The 23928-nt window shown below is 44.1% G+C and overlaps 1 protein-coding gene across 1 annotated transcript in view; it reads left to right on the top strand.

Moving 5' to 3' along the window:
• The window catches only part of WWOX (WW domain containing oxidoreductase), a 950804-nt gene extending 931736 nt beyond the window's left edge, over positions 1-19068 (top strand). The window contains exon 9 of the mRNA XM_004437087.3: positions 17940-19068. Within this exon, the coding sequence (XP_004437144.1) occupies positions 17940-18128 (189 nt within the window). The 3' untranslated portion in view covers positions 18129-19068. The remainder of the gene's footprint in view (positions 1-17939) is intronic.
• The last annotated feature ends 4860 nt before the right edge of the window (positions 19069-23928 follow it).

Raw genomic sequence — 23928 nt, 5'->3', positions numbered from 1 at the left:
GAAGGTGAGGAGAGGTTTCTGTTATAAACTCACGGAGGAGGTGACATCTGAACTTCGTAATGACTGGCGTTGTTTAATGAATGCCCGCCCCGTGCGGGAACTCTGCTCGGACATTACACACCGTATCGGCAGGCCTTACCCATCCTCTTCTCCCATCCCAGCCTTCACCACCTCCTTTCAGTTCCTGAGTCCTGTTGTGTGGGTTGGCTCACTCCTCAGTGCCTTCCTCTTCTGTAGGCATCACTCTGCTGAGTCAGGAGTTACCACTTCTCCATCTGCTTCCCGTCTTCCAGAATTTTTGTTGATGTTTCTTGATCACTGAGTTAACCACTTTTCCTCTTTATTGTACTTTTAATAGAGTTTCTGGAGTGTAGGCAGACAAAAATGCCTGAATTGAATCTGCCAGGTCTGACCAGAAGCCCCTACAAGTCTATGATTTTCTCACCATGCCATCTCCCCCAAACTGAAGGATGAGAAAGGATCGTGAGGGCACACAGCAGCACGAGCACCCATGACAGCTGCCGCTACTTTTCCTCCACTACCCTCTATAACCTGTTGAGCGTTATGTGCCAGCTCTGTGTAAGTGCGTTACGTACGTGGTCTGATATAGTTATCGTCATTACTCTGTAGGTATGCCAGTATCTCAAAGATATGGATGAGGAGACAGGCTCAGAGTGGTAAAATGGATTTCTCAAAGTCACCCAGCTGTTGTTTGTTGCAGGTTGGGTGACCCGGGAAGCAGACTTCGCAGCTGAGATTGGCATGCAGGAATATTGGGGAGTGCTCTTGGGATCCATGCCTGAGGGGGAGTGTGGCAAGCAGGATGGGGCAGAGGGAGGATTGAGCTGATGTAGGAATCAGCAGACACTTCAGCCCGTCCCGAGGAAGCTGCAGCCAGGGTGGCCCTTCAGAGATGCCCGGAATTGGGGCGAAGAGGCCAGGCAGTCATTGATGCCAGCTGCCTCCTGCGGGTGTGCAGCCTTAGGCAAGGCAGCTCGCGTTGGCTGAGGGCAGTTCCTGAAGAGGGAGTCGGCCTTTGGCAAATGACAGCCCAGCAGCTGGGGAAGTCAGCGCCTCCGGGTCCAATGGGAATCTTGGCAGCACACCACAGTATCCACTACAGTGTGATGGGCTGACTTGGAAGCCATGCCTCTCTAACTGTAGAGCCCATGCGTGTAAGTTGGTTGCAGGGATAGAGGAGAGGGAGAAGAGAAGGCTAGAAAAGTAGGTCAGCTTGTCTAGACTAGGAACTTGCACCTTGTGAAGAAGCCAGCCATGACCGGCGATGATGGTTCAGTCTGACTACAGAAATGCTCTGTTTTGAGGGAAACAATCCAGGTCGCAGCACGCGGACACCTAGAGCAAAATCAGTTGGCGGCGTTAATTTGACATGCTAGATATACGCGTGTCAGGGATTTCAGGTAAGAAGGGAAAGAAAATCGCACTCTTTTTCCTTTCCTACATCATTGGTTTCTATTTCTTATTTGAAAATGCTGTTCCTCCTGTATGGGTGAGATTTGCTTAACTCAGGCAGGAAAGATATCTTTGTTTGAAATGCTCTTTTTGAAAGCGGGAACAACAATGTCACTAGGTTCTTGGACAGACTCTTCTCATGCAGTATAGGGAAGCTGTTTGTGCGTTCAGTTGAGGAAGTGACAAACCAAAAGCAGCTTGGAGGTTTGGCACCTTTGATGAGGTGACAGAGGTGCAGTGCGAGCAAACACCATCCTCTTCTCTGTGTCTCGCCTGTCGGTAGACAAACTGAACAGAGGGCTCTTCAGCTTAGGAACGTGTGCCCTGACTGTATGTTTAGGATAACCGAAGGATTAAATGTTCTCACTAGGCTTGTGACGTTGGGCAAAAGGAGTAAATTCTGAGTCTGTATATGCCCGGCTTCCATTAATACCTGAAAAATAATCATCCACTGTGCTGAGACGTCCATCCCATGAGTGGCCCTGTCCTCTCTTCTCCCTGATCCCCCCCCTACCCCATCTCCATTCCCTCCTCCCATATCCTCCTATTCTCAGCTGCAACCTCACAGGGCCCCAGATCTTGTATCCCTCAATGGCAGACAGTTGGGGGGTGTGACAAATGTATTTGTTATAATATATGGATTCCACTTGTTGTAGAAAAGACCTAAGGCAACACATGTGCTGTTTTCAAGGATGCTGAACTCAGAGGGAGCACAGTTCCCTAGTGAGCAGGGAAGCGATGAGGTCTGGAGTCAGGCAGATCAGGGATGGGATCCTGGCACTGCATTTCAAGAGCTCTGGTTATCTTGAGCAGGTTCCAACTCCTTAAACTTCAGTCTCCTCATCTCCACCATGAGGTTATTATCTACCTTGCAGAGTTGTTGCAATATTAAATGGAAGATGTTACAAAGTTTCTAGAATGATGTTTAGGACTCATTGCTGACTCAATACATGTTGACAACTATGGTGACCTTGGGCGAGGGAGCCACCTGAGTGGAATCAGCTTTTAGGTTACGGGGACCACCTTGAACAATATCTAAAAGTCACAAGAGTATATCACTCTGGTCCCCAGGTGTCCCAAACTGGTTTGGGTTTATGTTCTCCCACAGTGCCTGACATGCCCCAATGGTTTTATGACCTTGAGGTCCTAACCTGTTTTGTCATGTCTCATGATCTTCCTGAAACAATTCCTACAGCTATATGCCATAGGTGCTCAACTAATCCAGTGGTGGAGCAGGATCACGCCAGCTTTCAAGAGCTGATTGCGGGTATCTCTTTCCAACTCTGCATTCTGATGGTCATGTCAAGAGTATTTCCACCGTGAGATTTGGCAGATGCTACAAATCAAGGCTCCCTCCCCCCTCCATGCTCCAGTGAGCCAGTTGTTAAACATTTATCAATATACCACTGTCACCAAGCCTGCTTTTCACAGATGTGTCATTTCAGCAAAGCAACTGATGGGAAAGTAAATCTTAGTTATCTTATTATACTCCTCACCCCCACAAAGGGGTGGTTGTAGTAGTAATCTGGGATTTTTGATTGCCTTAGAAAGACGATTCTGCAATACCAGACAAAAGCTCCAGGTTGGCAATTCATGTATTTTTTCCCAATACTTCCTACTCATTATGGTGAAAACATGAACACCCAGGACAAAAGACAGGGTACATCTCACCATGATGATGGGACGTCATTGACGCACGGACCCTAGAGATACTGTGGCCCTGAATCTGAAGCCCTAGCTTTCTAGTTACCAGGAAGCCATGCTTCTCAGCCTCTAGGGAGGGATTAAATGGTACTGAAATCTGGAACAATTATGGATCTGCCCTTATATGTATAACAGTTTAAATCAATTGGTCCTTTACTAAAACCTAGGGAACCTAGGTTACCCTTTTAATAAGAGATTACTCCTTCATAGGACTTGCTCCATCCTCTGATTGATCACAGATTGGATGTAACCAACACATGGAATCACTCTTTTATTATTTTTTCATGGGTGGTTGAAGCCCTGGCCTCCACCCCAGTTTCACACTCAAACCTCTAAGATGCCCCTTGTGGAGCAGATAACTGGAGACATTTATCCTACCACTGGGTAAGTGACAAATGTCATGGGAAGGGCCTGACTTCTGTGGCCCAAGATGCCGTGCAGCAAAGGGGTTAAGGACATGGACAACCCAAGTTCAAATTCCAGCATCACCACTTACTAACTCTGCGGCCTTGGGCAGATTGCTTAACCTTTCTGGACCTCAGATTCCACGTCTGTCAAATGGGAGTATTATAAATGAGAAAGTACCCATAAAACATCTAATGCAAGCCTGGGACGCTCAAACAATGTGAGCTACTTATTGTAGTTGAAAGATCTGCTGTGATGATAGTGCAAAATCTTGACCTAGAGGTGTGCAACACTCCTGCTTCACTCGGACCGTGCACACATTCTCATGTCTCTTGATTCCATTGCTAAGGGTGAGGGTCCGGAGGCCATGTGGTTGGGTTCAGCTCCTGACTTGGCCTCTTGCTCTTTGACTTTGCCTCTTTGGGCTTCAGGGCCCTGCCTGTAATTAGGGATAGTGGATGCAAAGTGCCTCAAAAAGGATCTGGCACAGGGTGGACCCTCACCAGAAGCATTAAAGGCACATGAATCCCTTAGCATGAGGCAGACAGGTGACATATAATCAGAACTCAATAAACAAGAATTATTTGTTACTAAGTCATTTTACTTACTTGAGCCTCAGTATCCCCATAAATAAAATGGGAATAATAATACTTTCACAAGGCTCTTGTAAGAATTCAGCAAAAATTCTAGGGCTTGGCACCTAGAAAGTGCTACGGATAGTATCCAGGCCCTGTATGGGACACATACATTAAGGTGACTGCCTTGTAAAGTTATTCGATTCCAGAGGGCACAGCCAGTAGAGGACAGATATTCAACCACCTTGACAATTCCAGGGCCAGCTACACGACTGGCTTGTATCCTCTGTGACACCTGGCTTGGTAGCTACTAACGGATTTTTGTGCCTTCCTTTTTATAAGCCAGGCAATTGTGAGAGGATGAATCCTATCAGGCGTGGCAGCCGGAGGGGGGGGGGAAAGCAGAGTAAGGTGTTCCTCGGTGTACCCCGTTGTCATGAGTTCCGCATTTCTCTGAATTGCGAGGGGGGGAGAGTTCCAACTGCAGTTGGTTCGTCATGAGCCCGCCCTGGTGGATGCGGCCGGATGGCCCACAAACGCCTGACCATTAACCCAAGCCTTGCCAGCCTCCAAGACCTCCCTTGCAGGAGAAGCCATTTGCAGAAGAGGAACACTGCAGGGGAGGGGCCTCAGACCCCTTGTGGGGTATTGTCCCAAGTCACCTCAGGCAGAAAGGCCCCCTCCGACCTGAAGATATGAGGCTGGAAGCCAGGGATCTGTCTGAGGACCGAGAAATGGAGCTGAGAGAGGAGGATGAAGGTCCCTGAGGCTCCGTGGACAGGAGCAGAGCAATCAAATCACCGTGGGAGGGAATACGTAGCCCAGTGGGGCTAGTTGTCCACATTTATGCATAATTCCAGGATGGCATAGAGTGAGTGGGGTGTGGGGTCAGAGAGAGCATCAGTCATGAATAAGAGCACGGGCTTTGAACCAAGACCCACTCCACTTGGAGCTCAGCGCTGGCGCTGCCCAGGTGTGTGGTATAAGTTACTGCACCTCCATTAACTTTGTCTCCCGCTCCATAATAGTACCTTCCAGGTGAGGTTGTTGTGTGAATCAGAAGTAATGGTAGGTCCTTGACACATAGTAGGCCATTACTATTATCATTATTGTGTTGTTGTTGTTGTTGGCTATCACAGTTGGGACTGGACTGACCCACCCTGAGGCAGCTGTATGGCCTCACACTCTCCGTGGCCAGGACGTGCAGGACTCAGGATGGGTCTGGAAGGGAGCTGATTAAAGGGCTGGACAGTGACCGCTGGGATAAGACCGCAGGTGGGCTGGGCGATCCGGCTAAAAGTGAGGCACAGGGGCAGGTGACAGGGGAGTCTCTAGAGGGCAGGCCCAAAGGTAGAGGGTATGTAGGCTTCATCTCTCCTAGAGTTTGAAGGGAAAGGGGGAGCTAGGAGGAGAATTTCTGACCAAGAGGAAAGTTTAGATCTGAGTTAGGAGCATGGTTGCTGAATGGGCTCCTGGGAGGCCTGCCCAAATCATCAGAATTGGGCTGAAATTGTCTTTTAGCTTCTAAAATTTGGAGTTTGCCATAGCTAGATGGAAGAGTGCGAATGGGAGGATGGGCCAGCGGGTTCCCCATCCAACCATCCCAGTGCAATCCAGACGCCAGCAGCCCTCGCCTCTTGCCTATGAGAGCATCAGTTCTGCATCTGAGGCCAGTTAGCTGGTTGAAAGTTTCACTGTGCTCATCTGCCATGCAGTCTGCCCGCCTCTCCATCTCAGAGTCGTGGGTCCAAATCACAGACACTTTCAGCGTGACACTCTCATCAGCATTTCTGCACCTGGTGGAACATTTGCAGAGAGTGAGAACAGCCCTCTGCCTTCAGGAACCCGGTTAGAACAAAAGGCAATTAAATAGCCACCAAATGAATGGTGGTGAACGGATGCACATTCACCACCGTTCACACACACGTCGCTCTTGCTCTTGAGCTAATTGATTTCTGGGCTCTGAGTTGGGGACCCCAAGAACTGCCTGCCTGGTGGGAATAGTGTGGGAAAACCACTTTTCATGTTTTGAGGCAACAATTTGACTGGTAGAATGAGAGAGGCAGAGTTTATTGAGCCTACGAGGGATAATGGAGATGCATACAGGCCCCTTATGGAAGGAACACACGAGCCAGTGGGCATGGATGTCAAAAAGGATGTCACCACTTACTAAGTGGAGGACATTAGGCCAATCAATACCACTTCTGTGCCTCAGTCTTCTCATCTGTAAAATGAGATGGATACATATATTTTTTTTTCCAAGATTTTATTATAAAAATTTATTAAAATTTATTATAAAAGTTTTTTTATAGAAAATTTGAAATTTATTTATTAAAATAGAAAATTTATAAATTTATTATAAAAGTTTTCAAATAGAAAATTTGAAAGAATATTGTAGCAACCACCTGTCTCCCAACACCTAGATTCTACATTTTTACTCCACTTTTTTTATTGCATTTGCTTGCTTACCTGAGCTTCCTTCTGTGCATTCCTTTCTCTAGCCATCATTGCACAGGGATATTTGGAGATTTTGAGATTTAGAGGAGATATCTGTAAAGGGCCTGGGGGGCATCTAGAATTTTATATCGCTTAACAAATGATCGTGTTCGTTGTCCAAATGTCGGTGCCCCAGGGACATAGACATGAACTTGGTTCTAGTTGCTGTGGCCAGGGGACCAGAGGAGAGCGGAATTCATGGGCAGCATGGCCCCCAGAGATGCTGGGTAAGAGTTGGTGAGAAAAGTGATGCAGCTTGAATTTCTTGCCCAGAAGGCAAGAATTACCCCCCTGACTTTTAAGTCCCTTGAATGAAGGAAAGGCGAGATATTTTGATCTGTACACTTCCTTCTTAAACTTTTAATAAACAGAATTGTAACTACCTTTGAACTAGTATCTATCATGTACTCAGGAAATGGCCAAATGTTATCAGTAATCCTCCTGAGAACCACATGAAGGGGCTGTAATTATGCCCATTTCATAGGTGAGGAGACTGAGGCTCAGTGGCTTGTCACAGAGCTGCCAGGTATCAGAGGCAGGATTTGAGTTCAAGTATTTCTGGCTTCAGCTCCTTGGATTTTTCCACCATCCCACACTGCCACCCAGTCTGCAAAAATACTCAGATCTTTCCTCTCCCCACTCCCTTGCCTCAGTTCCCTCCAGGACCGAAGGGAGGATATTGATTCTTGTTCAACAGAGGTTAGAAAGGATCTCTCCCATCCCAAGGTGAATGCAGAGAGCTTTTTAAAGGGAACTACAGGGAGTGAGGGCTGGTTCTTTACTCACTTTGCAGAATTGGCTTGGATTTGTACAGGATACCAGAGCCAGCTCAGTTTTCTAAAGACCTAACTTTACAACATTCTTCAAGGGCTCCACAGAGTTCTTTGTGCCATCAAATTAAGGTTGGAAACTTCAATAAAAAAGTCCCAAAGGAAACTGTCAATTAATGCATTTACACTGAAGCATCATACTTGGGAAAAACATCTTCAAACAGAAACGCTGTTTTCCAACCATTAAAAAGTTTGCGTGCTGCTTGGTTTCCATAGATACCTGAGGTAATAGCCTCCTTCCCCTCATTGCAGAATGAGTGTCGCTCGATTTCTTTCTTTCTTCTTTTTTTTTTTTAACCTTAGTCTTTCGTACTTTTCCCCTCCATCCCGTTTACGGTTTAGTTATACAAAAGATAACTAAACTGAAATCTGGCAATGAGATTTGTCTGAGGAAGACAGCTTGATTTATAAGCTCAAGGAACTTCATTTTTGCTCACTCATTATTTCATGACTTCTACAAGTAGTGTGGTTTCTTGCAGGGAAGAGGTGGGGGATTTTCAATTGATCTGATGATTTCTCCAGTCCTTCAAACGCATAAACATGCTCAAAGAGAAACGTTAACCATTTGTTGAAGAGCAACTGAGTTTTGACAGGGTGTAGAGCAGAGGTTGGCAAACTGAGGCCTGTAGGCCAAATCTGGCCCACTGCCTGTTTTTGTAAATAAAGTTTTATTGGAACACTGCCTCATTCATTTGTGTCTGTGTTGTCTGTGGCTGCTTTCACAACAACAATGGCAGATTTGAGTAGTTGTGACAGAGACTTTACAGCCCACAGATCCTAAAATATTTCCTCTCTGACCCTTTGCAGAAAAAGTTTACTGATCCTTGGTAAACAGAAAAGAATTGGGGTTTTGGAGGCATTTAATAGTTTTGTCACTCTAGGCAAGTGCTAATCTTGCTGTGACTCAGTTTCTGCATCTTCGAAATGGGACTGACGGGATCCTTTCACAGGATTTTTGGGATGTAATGGACCTAGCACTGTGCTTGGCACATAGTAAGGTAACAGTAAACATGAATTATTTTTACCCAAGTTTCTTTTGCGGAAAAATCCAAAATGCCTATCTTATGATTCTAGAAATTCTTTAGAAAATCCAAGGAAAGCGTGTAAAAACCCAAATCAAATAGTTGAGCCATTGTTCCTGAGCCTGGTGTTTGCCCCAGTGTCCTTTCGTGGCAGAGGGTGAGAGAACCTGAGTGGGGGACTGTGTTCAGGGATGAGAACGCAAATAAAGGAAGCCACAACAGTCTAGGAAGAAATCTTTAATTTCTATTCAGCTTCAAAGAGTTTGAGAGAGTTTTTTTTTTTCCTTTTAACAAACCAGTTCAAGTACATGCCTTCAGATTATAAAAGTACCTGAAATTGCCTAGAATATCAGCATGCATAGCCTGTTAGTATTTACATATATTTACATAAGGAAACAAGAGACAGATCTACAGTTATTTACAGTCTACATAGGAGAAGAAAAAGGCAGCCTAATTGTATTTCCTAAAATACAGTAGATGAATAGTCAGCACATGCATATTTAGATAATATTTGCATGATAGAATGCAATTTTAAAAAAAGACATACCTTTGTAACTTTCTATGCTAAGGTTTGCATAATCAAGGTAATTTTTATTTGTTTGTTTTGTTTCTAGTCTATTTGCATCAAGTCCTTTAAAATGTTCACTAACACCGAGGCAGAATTATTTACCCTGGCAATTAAAGCGACAGCACACATGATCATTTCTTTCTAACTAGCAACAAGCTGCTGGTGAATGAAATATCTATTGTTTCTCATTACCCATCGACCACTGTGACGAGATCTCTCTGTGTAAAGGCAGTGCCTAAGCTATCACCATTAATTATGGAAGTAATATAAATGAGACACTCTCCACAGTATGTTCTAGATGAAATATTAACAAGGCCAGCGTCTTTGAGCCTGAGAAATGATCTGTTCGAGTGAGCTCTCTATGAAAATGCATGAACCTAATGCAGACTGCTCGAACTTGAAACAGTGGGGCTGGACATGGGGGCCTGCCTGTGAGATCTGAATTCCTGCAAAGTCCTTTCTCTTAATTCACTTCTGGAAGACAGAGTCCAGAGCTAATTTCTTACCATGTTGCGGCCCCATCAGAAGACTCTGTGTTTTATTCCCCACTCTACCTTTTCAGTACTATGTTGTAGAATATGTCTGTGACATAAGTGTAAATGAACTGTCAACCTTAAAATCTAAACAAACAGCTTGTTTGGGGTTTGCCCTGAAATCCCGCCTGCTTACAAAAATGGTCAGCTCTTGGTTTTCTAAAAGAGCCAACGTGGCAGGCCGACTCGGTGGAGTGATTCTGTGCAGAAGGTGAGAAGGGAAGAGCTGTTTGTTTCACCTGAGGGTGCAGATATTCTTTGCACCATTATATTAAAACTGAATCCATTAATTCTGCCTGGCAATAATTTCAAAGGTTTATTTCAGTATACATGGCAAATACAGAGGCATACATTTATATACAGCATACAGAGCTAGCTATAACTGAGGTTAAAGAAGTAGGGTAAAAATGTAAAATGTTCAACTTAACACAAGCTAAATATCTTCTTTTATCTCTTATAAACACTCAGTAGTCCTTCAGCATTAGCGTCGAGGTGGCCCGGTTGGAAATTTTCAGTAACAGGCCATCAGATTTGTCCCATGTGGAAGGATGATATTTATCTTGGTGACAAATTTCTATGGCTCTTCTGCTTAGCCACTTTAAACTAACCTGTAGGAGAATGGATACCCCAATGCAATTTTCCATCCTAGCAAGAGAACTCCCCATTTGATAAGAAACTATACTTTGAGCAATGTGGATATTCCAGGCAGCATTGGCAGGGAATGCCCAGGGAATTTTTTCATGGATATGAGACATAGTCAATAACATCTTCTCTTAGTTTTAATGAGACGATTTCTCAGGCTCAGTCAGTTCTAGAACATCTTTGGCAGGCACAGATGGAAGATGGAATAAGCGTAAAGAGTATCGCCCACTTGGATTGCAAGTAAACTATTCCCGTTCCCCTCCCTCGTTAGGAATACTTCCCACCCCTCCAAAGCATGTCTAGAGTCTCAGAATAACAGCAGGTCTCAGAAAGATGAAATCATTCTAAATATTACGCCTCCACTCTTTGGAGACCAGACATAAATCTGTCATGGAACCCTTGGAACATTTATGGTAGGGATTCTGGAGCACGAAGGAGGTATGAAAAGCACCTCATTTATTTCAAGGGAAAGTTCAGAACAGTTCATCAAATTGAAAACACAGGTCCTGAAAGTCTACCAAGGTCACTCTGCCCTTACATCCTGCCGATAGCCTAAGTGAAAAATCCTCCCATGCTTGACCTTCCCAGAACAAATGTGGCTTTGGACCTCTTTGGATGGTTGGGATGGGCTTCCTATTCCTCCCCAAAACTTAAGGCTAGCAAAGAAAAATATATTCTTCTGTTTTTTAGAAAAATCCTTTCCAGCTTTCCATCCTGAACTTACTGGTCTCTGGGCTTGTTCCTGCAAATATTTCTCAGAGGAATAAGAGAAACACCCCTCCTGACTTTCCAACTCATTCTGCCCTGGTCTTCAAGTCAATCTCTTAAAACTCCTTCACGATCTCACTAGAAATTCATGTCTTTCATCAAAGAGAATGGCGTGGCCTTTGTCATCTGACGTGGATTTGGGGGCATAATATTTGGGATGCCTGAACTGCAAACAACAAAGGCTCCATGTCACCTGTAGATTCTTTCCAGATGGAGGCCTGAGAATGTGTGGCTGTTACTTGAAGGCTGTAGCACATTTGTTCCCCTTCAAACATTTCACTCAAGATATCCTTTGCAATTTTGGGTTGTGGCCCGTGCTAGGACCAATTGCATTTCTGGTGATGGATTGGCATATCCCATTGCTTAGCTCTCAGAGCAACTGCCATCAAGTCCTCCTCACAGATTGTGTCCCCAGTGTCACCTGGGGAATGACACTCCTTCACCTGCCATAAAAGAGTCAGTCTGAAAAGGAACCTCTGAGGCTTTCCATACTTGTGAACCTGTTTTTAGCAAAGAAACTGTTTCCTTGTGGCAAGAGGTAAATATCCTAACACAATATCAACTCATTGTCCTTCGTGTTAGAGGGGGCACACATTCTCTTCTATAAGGCTAAGAATCGGAACGTGGTCTAAATGGATTCTCTGGAACGCTCTCTCAGACTTTCAAAGCCTCCACAGGTATAAACAAATATCTGCTTTCCTGATCTTCTTCACTTTTTCTATGTGAGAAATTGAATGGATTTCCCTTCTGTAATAAATGTTAAGAGCAAAAAAAAGTTAGCAAAACTCCCGAAAGCTGTGAAGAAAGTTATATATTTTTTTTTAAAGATTTTATTTATTCATTTTTTTCCCCCCAAAGCCCCAGTAGATAGTTGTATGTCATAGGTTCACATCCTTCTAGTTGCTGTACGTGGGACTCGGCCTCGCGTTGGACGGAGAAGTGGTGCCTCGGGGCGCTCCCGGGATCCGAACCCTGGCCGCCAGCATCGGAGCGCGCGCACTTAACCGCTAAGCCACGGAGCCGGCCCAGAAAGTTATATTTTGATACCTACAGAAAGTATTGGCATGTATCTTAGCCTGTATTGTTTAAAGCCTTTGTAGGAATCAACTGCTAGGAACTCACAGGAATTAATTTATTAGGAATTAATTGGGGCAGGGTGGGGAACGGGGATGGATCAGAGTTTCCTCTGCACACCTGATGTAACGTGTCAGATATTATCCTCCAAAAGGCCACACTCATTTTACACGTGTATGAATTTATAAGATGGAGATTGCTTAACTTTCACTATTTTTGATGTGGTTCAGTTCACGCTTTGAAAAAAAGTCTGTCATCCAAGAAGAGGTTCCTCAGCTGGGCAAATCTGGCACCTGGATGTGGCATTTTGAATCAGGTGACCTTTTCATTAAGGGTCATTTGCTATTGGATCTTCTGAGGTGGCGCTGAGTCTTCATTTTTGTTAATCCAAACGGATATAATTTCAATTTAGTTCACTGACTAAATCAACAATGGAAAAATCTCCTTTTAAAATTTTTCAAGTGAACAGGTAACAACCCCCACATTTCATTTTAGGCCACATCAGGGTGTCACACTGTGGCCAGACATGGCCTGGCTGAGAAGAAGGTGAAGAGGCCTCATAAGGAAGCTTCAGCCAAATGGGAAACACATAACAGGGAATGGGCCATATGCAAATTACTGTGTCACGTATTTGGGAAGGAGATTTGTAGAGCAGTTGATATGGATTCCACAGTGGGTCAATCTGTGTGATTATCTGTATGGCTTTGGACAATTTGCTTTCGACCTCTGATACCAAGTGGGCTTCTCTGAAAATGGGAATCATCATTGTCCCTAGCTCGTAGAGCTGTGTGGGGGTAAGAATATCATGCTTATAAAGCTCTCTGCACAGTGCCTGCCGAACTGTAAGGTCTCAATAAATGCTGGCCATTGTCACCACTTGACTAGTCCCAGTTTGCACCAACTCACTAGAAAAACACGACGAGTGGGAGGACACAGTCCTTCTGAGTCAAGTTCTCTGTTCTCTTCTACTGTCACACATAATCTTGGTGGAAGCTGGTGTGTTGGTTGATGAGCACTAGTTGCACGACCACAATTCAGTTATACAGCATCACAGGGAGGAAGAGGGCCACTTGTTGGTTGTGGTCACGTTAATGGGGAACGCCCAGGAGCCTCATTCCTATACAAGCTGCGTTACTCTATGAACTAATGGAACACGTGGCTCATTTGTCGGCTTAAAAGATTGTTCTCAGACGGTAAGGAGGGAACACACAACCTTTTGGAGCAGCTTCCTTTTGTTTGTCTTTCAAATCAGAGCTTTAAACTGTAATTGTTTTTGAGGAAGGGACGCATACCAAGCACCAAGGTATCCAGAGATGAACTCCAAAACACCGCGTTGCACTTTCCCAGGAGTGTGGTTATAAACTCTCTTTCGGGAGTGTTTTGGGGAGACAGGGAAAGACAGAGGGTGTGGAGGTAGCCTTTTACTCCCCCTGTGTCACGTGTGCCCTCTCCCTCGTCTCTACCGAGGCTCTGTGATAAATGACCCTGCCGTATTCACAGAGCCACTGGCTGGGTGGCTGGTTTTTCATTTGGGAGGTATTTGCTTTGCCTAACAGACCCCAGATGAGGACCAGAGAAAGTTTCGAGGGTTTGAAGAGCCCCTGTCTTTCTTTCCTGCCACACCTGCTCATTTCAGATGCCCTCTGTGTCCTGGAATTCCGCGCAGTAATCACTGCCCACTTCCGAAAGGGCTCTCTTTCTTCCCGACCTTGGGATTCCAAGCCCAGTCTAGGTTCCCTGACGCATCCCCTTACACAAGGCTACTTTTTGCATAAATTGATTCCTTCAGCATTTGCTGTGCAATGTCCTGGTATCAATATGTCTGTAATAAAGCAATGTTAGGATGTTTACTATTCTCGAAATCATTGAATATATAGATATATAAGTCTCACAGTTAAATCTACTTTTAGACAGGAATCTATTCGTTCTTTTAGAGAAGCATGCATTTTAAAGTAGAGAAACTTGAAAACTAAACATTAATTGTGTAACATGTATCCTTATTAAAACATATGTTACATTAGAGTACTAACCAATGCATGACAAATATTAGTATATGGGTGGTTTGTTTCTTTACCATAGATTGTTTATCAGAAACCTCTGTACCTTTTCCTTTCAAAGAGTCAATATTCATTTGTATTCCGTGCTGACAGCCACAAATTGATGGCTAGGGGTTATCAAATAAATGTTGATGAAAAGCAGTTACTTCACATTTTCATCCCAACAAAGGGTTTTGGAAGGATGGATAATTTAGATCTCAGGGCCCAACTATAAATAAACAGCAACTACTTTCTAAATCCCACCTTTCCGTAGTTGAAGATTGTGCTGCAAATCTAACAAATGATTTCTGAAAGAGAATGATGCAGCCTTATTACCAAGATGCTCTTAAGTTAATCCCAAACAAGAATCCTGGGTAATTTTACATACACTGTGAAGATTGATGGCGTAGTTCTCCTCTGGCAGCTTGCAAATGTTTGACTAGATCAGAAATGGCATTCAGGCATGATTAAAGATTCTACTGGGCCTCCCAGAAATTCTCCGTTCTGTGTCATCCACACCCTAACTCACTGCCATTGCTACAAGATGGCGACACCACACCCCAGTTCCTGTGATTAGCAACTGCATACAACCTACAGGCTTCTGATAAATTGTTCTTAAAAAATCATTTAGGGGAGCCCACAGCTCTAGCCAATGTTTATATGTCAAGATATCACTGTTATTTTATCACAATGGATCAGTAAGCAGTGGTGACAAATGGTAAAACATTGTTTCAAATATTTTATAACGGACTTGTTAACATTGTTTCCTTGATATGGCTCTTTCATCTTTTCTGAATTATGTACTGATGCCCCCCAAAAGTGGCATGAAAGTCATCTGATGATGATTAAAGTGCTATTTTTAATTTTTTTAAATCAGTTTAAAAATGTTTTATCTTGTATCAGCAGTCCTGGCTTATTTACTAATGAGATTTCCCTAATGTGGCTCAGTCTTATTCTGATGATAGGCAGACAGAAAAGCTGATGAGTCAAAAATTAGATACTTTTTTTAGAAAAATTAGAACTGTTATTAAACCGTCTTCTTATCTGATGATATAAAGATGTCACTCAGAGGCTGCCATTGGTACAGCTGAAAAGGGAATTCCCTGAGAAGCCAAAGGGTAGTGGGCTTGGGAATAAACGATGCTGTCACTATGCAACTGTCCAGCAAGAGAGGAAAGTAAAGTGAGTGTTGGTTGAACCGAGCATGAATCAGAGAGGGAGACTTTGCCAAATGCACACAGTTAATCTTCGGAGTGGAGAAGGTGGTTTCTGCTTTCAGGCGCCCCTACTGTACTGTGTCCTTCTACAAAGCCAGGGCCACTTGTGATGGGATTTAGACTGTGTATCACCCTGAGCCTAGTGGCAAAGGAATCAAAGCCAGCTCTTGATCAAAGATTGGGGTTTTCTAAAATTTATGGTTTTCAGCATAGTAGCCAAATGCAGGTTTACAGGAAATGAGGTCAATTGCAGTTGCTCCCAGATTCCATGGAGGGAAAATGCATGCCCCCAGCTCCCTCATCAATGGGATTCTGAATCAATGTACGTGCAGAACTTCTTGCAAGAGTGCAACATGATATCATTTTAGAAGGTCATAGTGACAAAATATTACATTGGGTTTGGAAGAATTCTACTCTTTGCTTTCCCAACTGGCCTGCTTTGATCTTTTCTCGGGATTGGTGCAACTGTGAAATGCCAGTTTGTCATGATGTGTGAATACTGATATTATAACACCCTCGGGTGGGAGTGGGGAGCTTGGATTTGGGGATGAGCTGACTGAGTTCTCTCACCACTTGGGAGTTGATGGCAAATCACCTGACCACTCTCTGGTGGTTTTGGCAGCTGCAAAGTAAAATGGAAATCTAAGACAGATATCCAGAAAATTATGCAAAACACCATCTCCACCTGAACTCTGCTGAGAATATAGAGGCCAAGATGATATTTGGCTGGAGTTAGCGGGATGAGCATCTCCATCCTTCAATTTGTCTTTCGAGGCACTCTGCTTCCCTTTTCTTCCACATGGGATGCAGAGGAGTCAGATAAGCCACTCGAAATTCTTTAGATAAATGTGCCAGGTGCTAAGCTAAGTGTTATTAGGAATAATAATTCAGTGAAAGGAAATTTGGATGACATGAACTTATTTCCATTAGACTTGAGCCACACAAATCAATTTGAAAAGAAACAGCTGAATCCAAGAAAATACTAGCTATTTGGGGAGTGGGCACAAAGAGCGGGTTGGGAAGTAACAAACCAATTACTATTTAATTAAGTTGAAGTCATGTCAGGTGTTCAAACGAATGAGACTTGTCTAATACAGTCACGCAGCCAGTTATTATCGGAAGTCGTCTCTATCCCACTCCCACTCCACACCCCTCCATGCAATTAGGTCACTTGACTGTATTTGACCATTTGGTTTGCGGACAAATTCAAATGTGACCACAGATGCTGACACTGAAGCCCCCCATCCCCCCCAAACAAGTCTGCTTTATAGCACTTTCCTAAAATTATAACACCTTGAGACCCTGATTCTCAGCATGACCTTGGCTCCCAATGGTTTGAGAGTGCAATCATAGTGAGTGCATTTGGGGGGATGATGCTCCATTAAGCACTCTCCTTGGGCACAACCCTATAGTGGCAGAAAAATGGTAAGCTTTGGACAGTAAGCTTTGGGTGGGGACAGAAATGCATTTCCCATCAATCAAATGTCCTTAATGTTTTCCTAATGGTGACCTTATCCCCAGGTACCTTTTTGCATCCTTTTCTGCAACCCCCCTCCCTATCAGCTGATAATTAGTTGATGCGGTAAGGGCCATGATGCACATAAATAATCATAAGATGCCAGATAAACTGTATTGGTTTTAAATTAGAGCCGTGCCTACCGTGTCTCCCTATGAACACCAGCCTATTATTTTTAATTATGGCTTGCAAAGCAAAGTGATTTCTTGCCCTCTTTACAGCATCCCTGACAGTATTCTGTCAGCCCGGATGATATGGTGCCCCATCGGCACACACATCCCTAGCCACAACGCCAACTGTTACTCAAAAGGTAAAGCAAAAGTGATCCATTGCACCCATCACCACTTGCATTTTGAAGTGGGCTGGGAGGAAATGTACCCCCTTAGCCACGGTCCCATTGCAAATACGGAATGAATATGACATTTAGAAAAAGGTTTTCACAGGATCTGGATGAATTAAGAAATATGGCATGTGTCTGCATGAGACATATATGTATGGCAGGGAGTTTGTGTTTATGGATCTGTATTAAACATTTTAACACAACATTGCAAACCCTTCCCCTAGCAGCACCGTGGGTAAAGAATAAAGGAAAGATCTGGCACCAGTCCCGCTTGGGTTTTCTACCTGATGGGCCATTATTAGAGTGGTTTGTTTAATTCAGGCAGAAGGATCTAGAAACATCTTGGTGTCAAATTACATTATGCATTGAGAAGTCTAGGGGTTGGATGAATTTGTTCTTGTGTGTTCAAAAGGATACCATCTTTTTCTCTTTGCTCGGAAGAGATGTCTGATGTGATTTGTTGATATGTGTATTTATTTTCGAAGCCTTTTCCTGCATGAGGTGTAAAAAGTCACACCAGCTTTACGAGCGGAGTTTATGAACTCGTTTTTCCAGGATGGTCACATCATACCTTTCACAGTCGTGTGCTCTGAGTTCAGTCCTCTTTGCCGTGCTGAGCTCCAGTTACAACTGAACCGGGTGGGGAGAGGCTCGCTAATTCCCAGACAGAATAAAGTCATCTTGTTACCTCTTTTCTTAATTAAAAAAATTTTTTTTGGTCTTTCTTCTTTGACTTCCAGCAACAAGGAGCCGCCACCACCGTCTACTGTGCTGCTGCTCCAGAACTCGAGGGTCTAGGAGGGATGTATTTCAACAACTGTTGCCGCTGCATGCCCTCCCCAGAAGCTCAGAGTGAGGAGACGGCCCGGGCCCTGTGGGCGCTCAGCGAGAGGTTAATCCAAGAAGGGCTTGGCAGCCAGTCCGGCTAAGTGGGAGCTCCGGCAAGGATTGGCACACACACCCACCCTGTGTGTGTGCCCGTGCGTAACTGCCAATGATAGACCCTTTCCAACTTCTTATCCAGGGGCTTTCCATGTCCCTCCGACACATCCGCCAGAGTAAAGGAAATAAGAGTAGTCATAACCCAGTGAAAAATGTTAGGTACCAATGAGGAGCAGGGAATTCTAGGGGTAAAGGGGCAGTATCTCTTTCTGGGGCTGCCTTAGGCTTGGGTCCCTTTGCTTTTCCAGTGGTGGCCTGTTTGAAAGTGAGTGCTTAGTTGGTACACGGTTTCCTTGTTCCTTGTAGAAGCACAAGCAATTCTCTCTCACTGTTTAGGACAGCCCAGTGCCCCCATCCCACCCAGCCACCATCACAGCTACAGCGTACCATGGCCACACTGTAACCAGGAGCTGGCCTTCTCCTCTTTAGGGAGGAAAAAGCCAGTGTTTATCCTTCTTTGCTACACTGGTCCAGGAAATAATTGTTTCATTCATCCTGACCAAGTCTAGTGGGCTTGGCAATGACTTGAGAGAGAACTCTCTGACCCTTGTTCCAGCCAAGATGGAGGTGACACTTAGAAACGGGTGGGCTAGACAGAGCGAGTGGGTTGCAAAAGCACTGGTCCACCGACTCCCTTGCCAAAGCTATACAAAAAATTCTTTAGAGATCATAACAAACAAATTTTGCAAATCATTCCCTAGACACCTTGACAGGCAGGAAAGGAAGCACTGCGTCCATAAGAATATACAGGATATTTTGGGGGTGGGGGATAAAAAGTCGTTCACTTCATTCCTCATTCACCGTTTCAAGAAGCAACCTGATCGTGAGGGTTCCCAGCCTGCCAGTGCTCCTGCTATAGCATTCTGCTTAAAATTCTTCTTATGCCTCCCATCCTATGCTTAATAAAAGAACATGCTTGAATATGATCGCCTGAAGTTTGTATTGTTTCTTTAAATGTTTGTTTCAGTTTTGTTTTGTTTTTTTAGAAAAGAAATCTAGAGGAAAAATAAAGCGCTTCTTGTAGACACCAGGAAAACACCATTCTTGTTTCTTCTCTGAGTTTGTTTTGTTTTTGTGCTTTGTGGCTGTCTGTGGGCCAAGTTGTCTCACGCGATTAGCATGCCAGCATCATATTTTCTGTTGAAGAAAGAAAGAAAAAGAAAAATGACTATGGTTTAATTTCACCTTCAGAGGTTTTGTTATTGCTGAGAGTAGGCTAGTTCAGCCCTCGAGGTTTTGTTCCCTGCTAACTATCAAGTTTTTGGTGGTTAGAGAATATCTCTTTGTATCAGAATGGGGTATGGAGGCCCTTTCCCACTCATCCCTTTTTCACAAAGACCTTGGTTTCCAGGCCATTCCAGCAGGGAGGTAAGAAAGTCCACTTTGGCAAGATGGAGAGAATGCTTTTGCTGAAATACCAGGAAAGTGGGGCGGGGATGTCTGTGTCATTGTTCCTCCTCCTGATACTGGCAGCTTCAGGCCAGACAACATCGTGAATCTCCGGGCCTCTGGCTCTGTGGTACAGTCCAGTCAAACACCATTGCTTGCCAGTGGCCCACAGCCTGGCTACCTCCCCCTATCTGGCTGTAGTCTCCCTTATAAAATCCTTATTTTCATAGCTCATTTAAAACTATGAATCAGATCATGTCACTTTTCTGGTCCAAACCCTCCAGTGCTTCTGAGGTTGACCATTTACAAAAGTAGCCATCATAATTCTCCTCCCAGTCTCCATACCTTTGGTGGTCCTCTCCCACACTAACTCTGGCCTTGGCCACGTGATTTGCTTTGGCCAATTTGAGAAGTGCTTGTGCCTTGGGCCTTACCCTCTCTTGCTGCTCTTTGGAACCCTGCTGCCACCGTCTTATGAATGAGCCTGGGCTAGCCTGCTGGATGATGAGAGACACGGGTCGCTACCCAAACTGACATCAAGCTAGCCATTAGACATGCGAGTGAGGCCAGCCCAGACTGTTAGGCTCTAGCTGAGCAAACCCAGTTAAGGAGAAACTCCCCAGTCAACCCACAGAACTGCAAAAAAGAAGTTTGTTATGTTAAGCTACAAAGCTTCAGGATTACTTGATATGCAGCAAACGCTAACTGATACAACTTCTCATCTCACTGAGAAAAATCCAGATTTGTGTGTGTGTGTGTGTGTGTGTGTGACGAAGATTAACTTGAAGCTAACGTCTGTTGCCAATCCTCCTCTTTTTTGCTGAGGAAGATTGGCCCTGAGCTAACATCCATGCCCATCTTCCTCCCTTTTATATGTGGGCCGCCTGCCACAGCATGGCTTGATAAGTGGTGTGTAGGTCCATGCCCGGGATCCAAATCTGTGAACCCCGGGCCGCTGAGGTGGAGTGTGCGAACTTAACCACTACGCCACTGGGTGGATCCTCCAAATTTTTTACCATAGCCTAGGAGTTCTCTCATAATCTGGTCCCAGCTAGCTCTCTGATGTCATGCTCTAGCACTTTCTCCTCACCCACTACATGTAGCCACTCCAGCCTTCTTGGCCTCCTGAAATATGCGAAGGACTCTCGCTACTCAACGACTTTATACTTGCTGTTCCCTCTGCCGTAATGCTTTTCTTCCAGAAACTTGCATGGCTTCCTCCCACACTGCATTCTCATCCCTGCTCAAATGTTACCCCCTTTCTGATGAGGTGACATCCACTGCATTCATGGTGGCATCTCATTTGCCCACCGCTTACCCTTTATTTTTCTCCACAACATTTAATACCATCAGACTCATTATGTGTCTACATATCTATTTACTATGTTCCCTCTGCACCTTCTGTAATATAAATTCCATGAGATTTGTCTATTTTGTTTACAACTGTGGCCGCAGTGCCTTGACCTGCTGCTGTCCCATAGTAGGTGCTTAATACATAACCATTGAAGGAAAGAGTAATTCTTGGTGACTGGGTATTATGTTCATGAAAATAATTCTCATCATTGTGAGAATGATGGCAAGCCACACGCTGTGCTAAGCAGGCTGCAACATCATGTCTGATTTCTAATGTGACCACAACCCTACTGGGTGGCCCTCCTCTTCTGTCTTATGGATGAACAAACTGAAGCCAAGAGGTTTCATAATTTGCCATTGTCCACCCAGCTTATAAGTGATAGAATTGCAATTCATACCCGGGTTGGTTTGATTTCAAAGTCACGTAGCTTCCCTGCACCAATGCTACCAGTCCTTCAGTAAGGTGAACACGTCCTTCCCGGCCTTAAGGTCTCAGGCTGAGCAGAGGAGTAAGCGACTTTATGGGTCTGACTCTAGCTAAGTTTCAGGCATTTGCTGAAGATGGAAGTTAAGCCACTCAAAGAAGACGTTGGAGTATCATCAGCCAAGATGATGTCCAAAACATCCAAGAGAACCACGGCAGCCTGCCTTGTTGTGCTGTTCAGGCCTCTGTGCTGACTGATTCCCATGTGAGTCCTGCATCAGGCAGGTCAGATGAGGCTTGGGGGAACTTGACAAGGGCAGGTGAGTATTCCCCTAAATCAAGAAGCTCCCTGAGTCAGACAAAGTCTTCATGCAATCATTCATTCAACAAACGTCTACTGAGTGCTACATTGTAGAAATTCAGAGTTTAGGGTGACCCCCCCCCCAGTTCCTGCTCTAAAGGAATCGATATCTTGGGTCTGTGGGAGTCTTCACAGTGCACAAAGTCCTAGTCAACTTTATCAAAAGTTCTCCAGGTTCCTCGAAGATACACTGAGGCCCCAGAACAGTAGCCAGGCCTGCTCTCTCCCAGTATGCCCTGAGTCCACTCAGACAGACACTGCCAGTCCCTGGGAGCCATTTCTCCAGCCAGACGCATTAATCTTACTCCTTTGGCTAATTCTTTGGGGGGATTCCTGGACAGGTGAACAAGTAGTGAACATAAAGCCTCGCTCCTTTTTTAGCTAATTCTAAGCCCAATGCTATTGCTCACTGTCTGTCATGATATATGTATGTATGTGTGTTTATATATATATATAATATATATGTACATGTAATCTATACTTTATTCATATAATAATGATCCTACTCTACCATTATCACCACTACTAATTGCAGATACTATTTATTGAGCATCTACTATGTATCAATTGCTGGTCTAGGCATATCACACTCATCTTCTTATTTTACGTTCAGATGATGAAACAGGGTTACAGAGACGAAGTAACCTATCCACAGTCCCAGAGCTGGTGAGCAGCAGAGGAGTCAGGATTTGAGTTCCTGTCCATCACCTTCAAGCCCATGTGCCTTCCACTACAAATCACTGTTTAATGGGTGGCCTCTAGGCCAGCAGTGTAGGTACATCAAAGTTGTACAATGGGTGAATTATTCACAAAGGAAGACTATTGGGCTTCCTACCCAAGGATGAGATCTGGCTCTCTTCCTGGTGCCCAATGCCTGGTAGAAACTTTACAAATTGTTTCTGTACATGCTATTAGTGCAGTAACATTGGCTTCAGCCCCATAGACTCCTTCTCCTGTTCAGGTTGTAAATAGGTCTGCATCTGGCTTTGTTTCCCTGGGTTTAGCTTCTAATGGACTCAATGTCCAGAGCTCTCCACCACTGCCCTGATGCCATAGAATCACCCAGAACAGGAAGAGTGAGCCAGTTTCTCTACGGTCATTTTCTTTCGAGTTGCTGTCTCTCCCTAAGTTTCTTTAAACCCAAAAGGCAACCAGTTTCCACTTTCACGGCTGATTAAGGGAGACCTTTCTGCAACTTATCAATAGGAAACAAGAAATTGAAGCATCCCCGGCTGTGACTGAAGCTGTGGCTTGTGGTTTTGCTCTTTAAAATGGGGTTCTGGGTGGTTTTGTTTTGAACTTCAATGAAGGAGGCCTGATGACTTGCATTAAGGTCAGCACTGGGCCAGAGCCTTGGCCTGCAAAATGGCTGCCCGTTCTGGTCGCCAGCAGATATCGTTTTTAGAAGTTTACGTTAAGAAAAGCATCTAAAATAGCAATACTTACCCCGTGTGTTAACTCTGTGCCTTTCAACATATCCAAACTAGTTTGGTTGAATTCATTTTAGAATACTAAATGATATCACAAAATATTATCCACATGATCACAGAAAAAAACTAGTCTGAATTATGTCTATTGATGAGATGATGTACTAACAATAAAGAATTTTTAGAAAGAAAAAGAAAGGCTCAAATACCACTATTCTAACACAGATATTTTCATCATTGTTTATTACGTTTCAAGTCTTCATACTATTTGGTGTCATGCCCTCCTTTGATCATTTTCCCCCCAAATTATCTTACTCCTCAGTTTTCACAGTTCTTTTAATGGATGCCTAATAAATCGTCTTGCTGGTGGGTCATCATTTGGAAACTCCCACTATGGGACATTTAGGTTATTTCTAGTTTTTGCTGTTAGAACTAATGGCTCAATTCGCATCTTTATGCATACAGCTGTTTCCTTTTATTAATTTACCTCCTCAGCATACAGTTGCAGAACTGAAACTGTTGGGTCCAAGAGCTCTTCTTTGGCTCTTGCTGCCTATTTCCATGTGCTGTCTGGAAAGGTTACCACCAGCAGAATGTGCATGTTTCTGTTTTTTTGCAACATCATCAGCATTGGGCGTTGCCATTTAATTTTTTTTTTATATTTTAACTTCACATTGTCACAATCTATAACTATTTATATAAAATACCCACAAGCAGCCAGTATCCTTATTTAAAGTATAAGCATTTTATCTTTCATTTTCCCACTGGACCAAGTTCACAATTTTAATTAGAGTGGAAATTCTGGGTGAGTCTACATTCGGTTTGGGCAGGAA

The sequence above is a fragment of the Ceratotherium simum genome, chromosome 30 (genome assembly GCF_057802395.1).
Source record: "Ceratotherium simum simum isolate JZ-2026a chromosome 30, ASM5780239v1, whole genome shotgun sequence".
Classification (NCBI taxonomy): Eukaryota; Metazoa; Chordata; class Mammalia; order Perissodactyla; family Rhinocerotidae; genus Ceratotherium; species Ceratotherium simum.
Note: the sequence above shows the minus strand (reverse complement) of the source record. Positions and strands in the feature narration are given on the sequence as shown.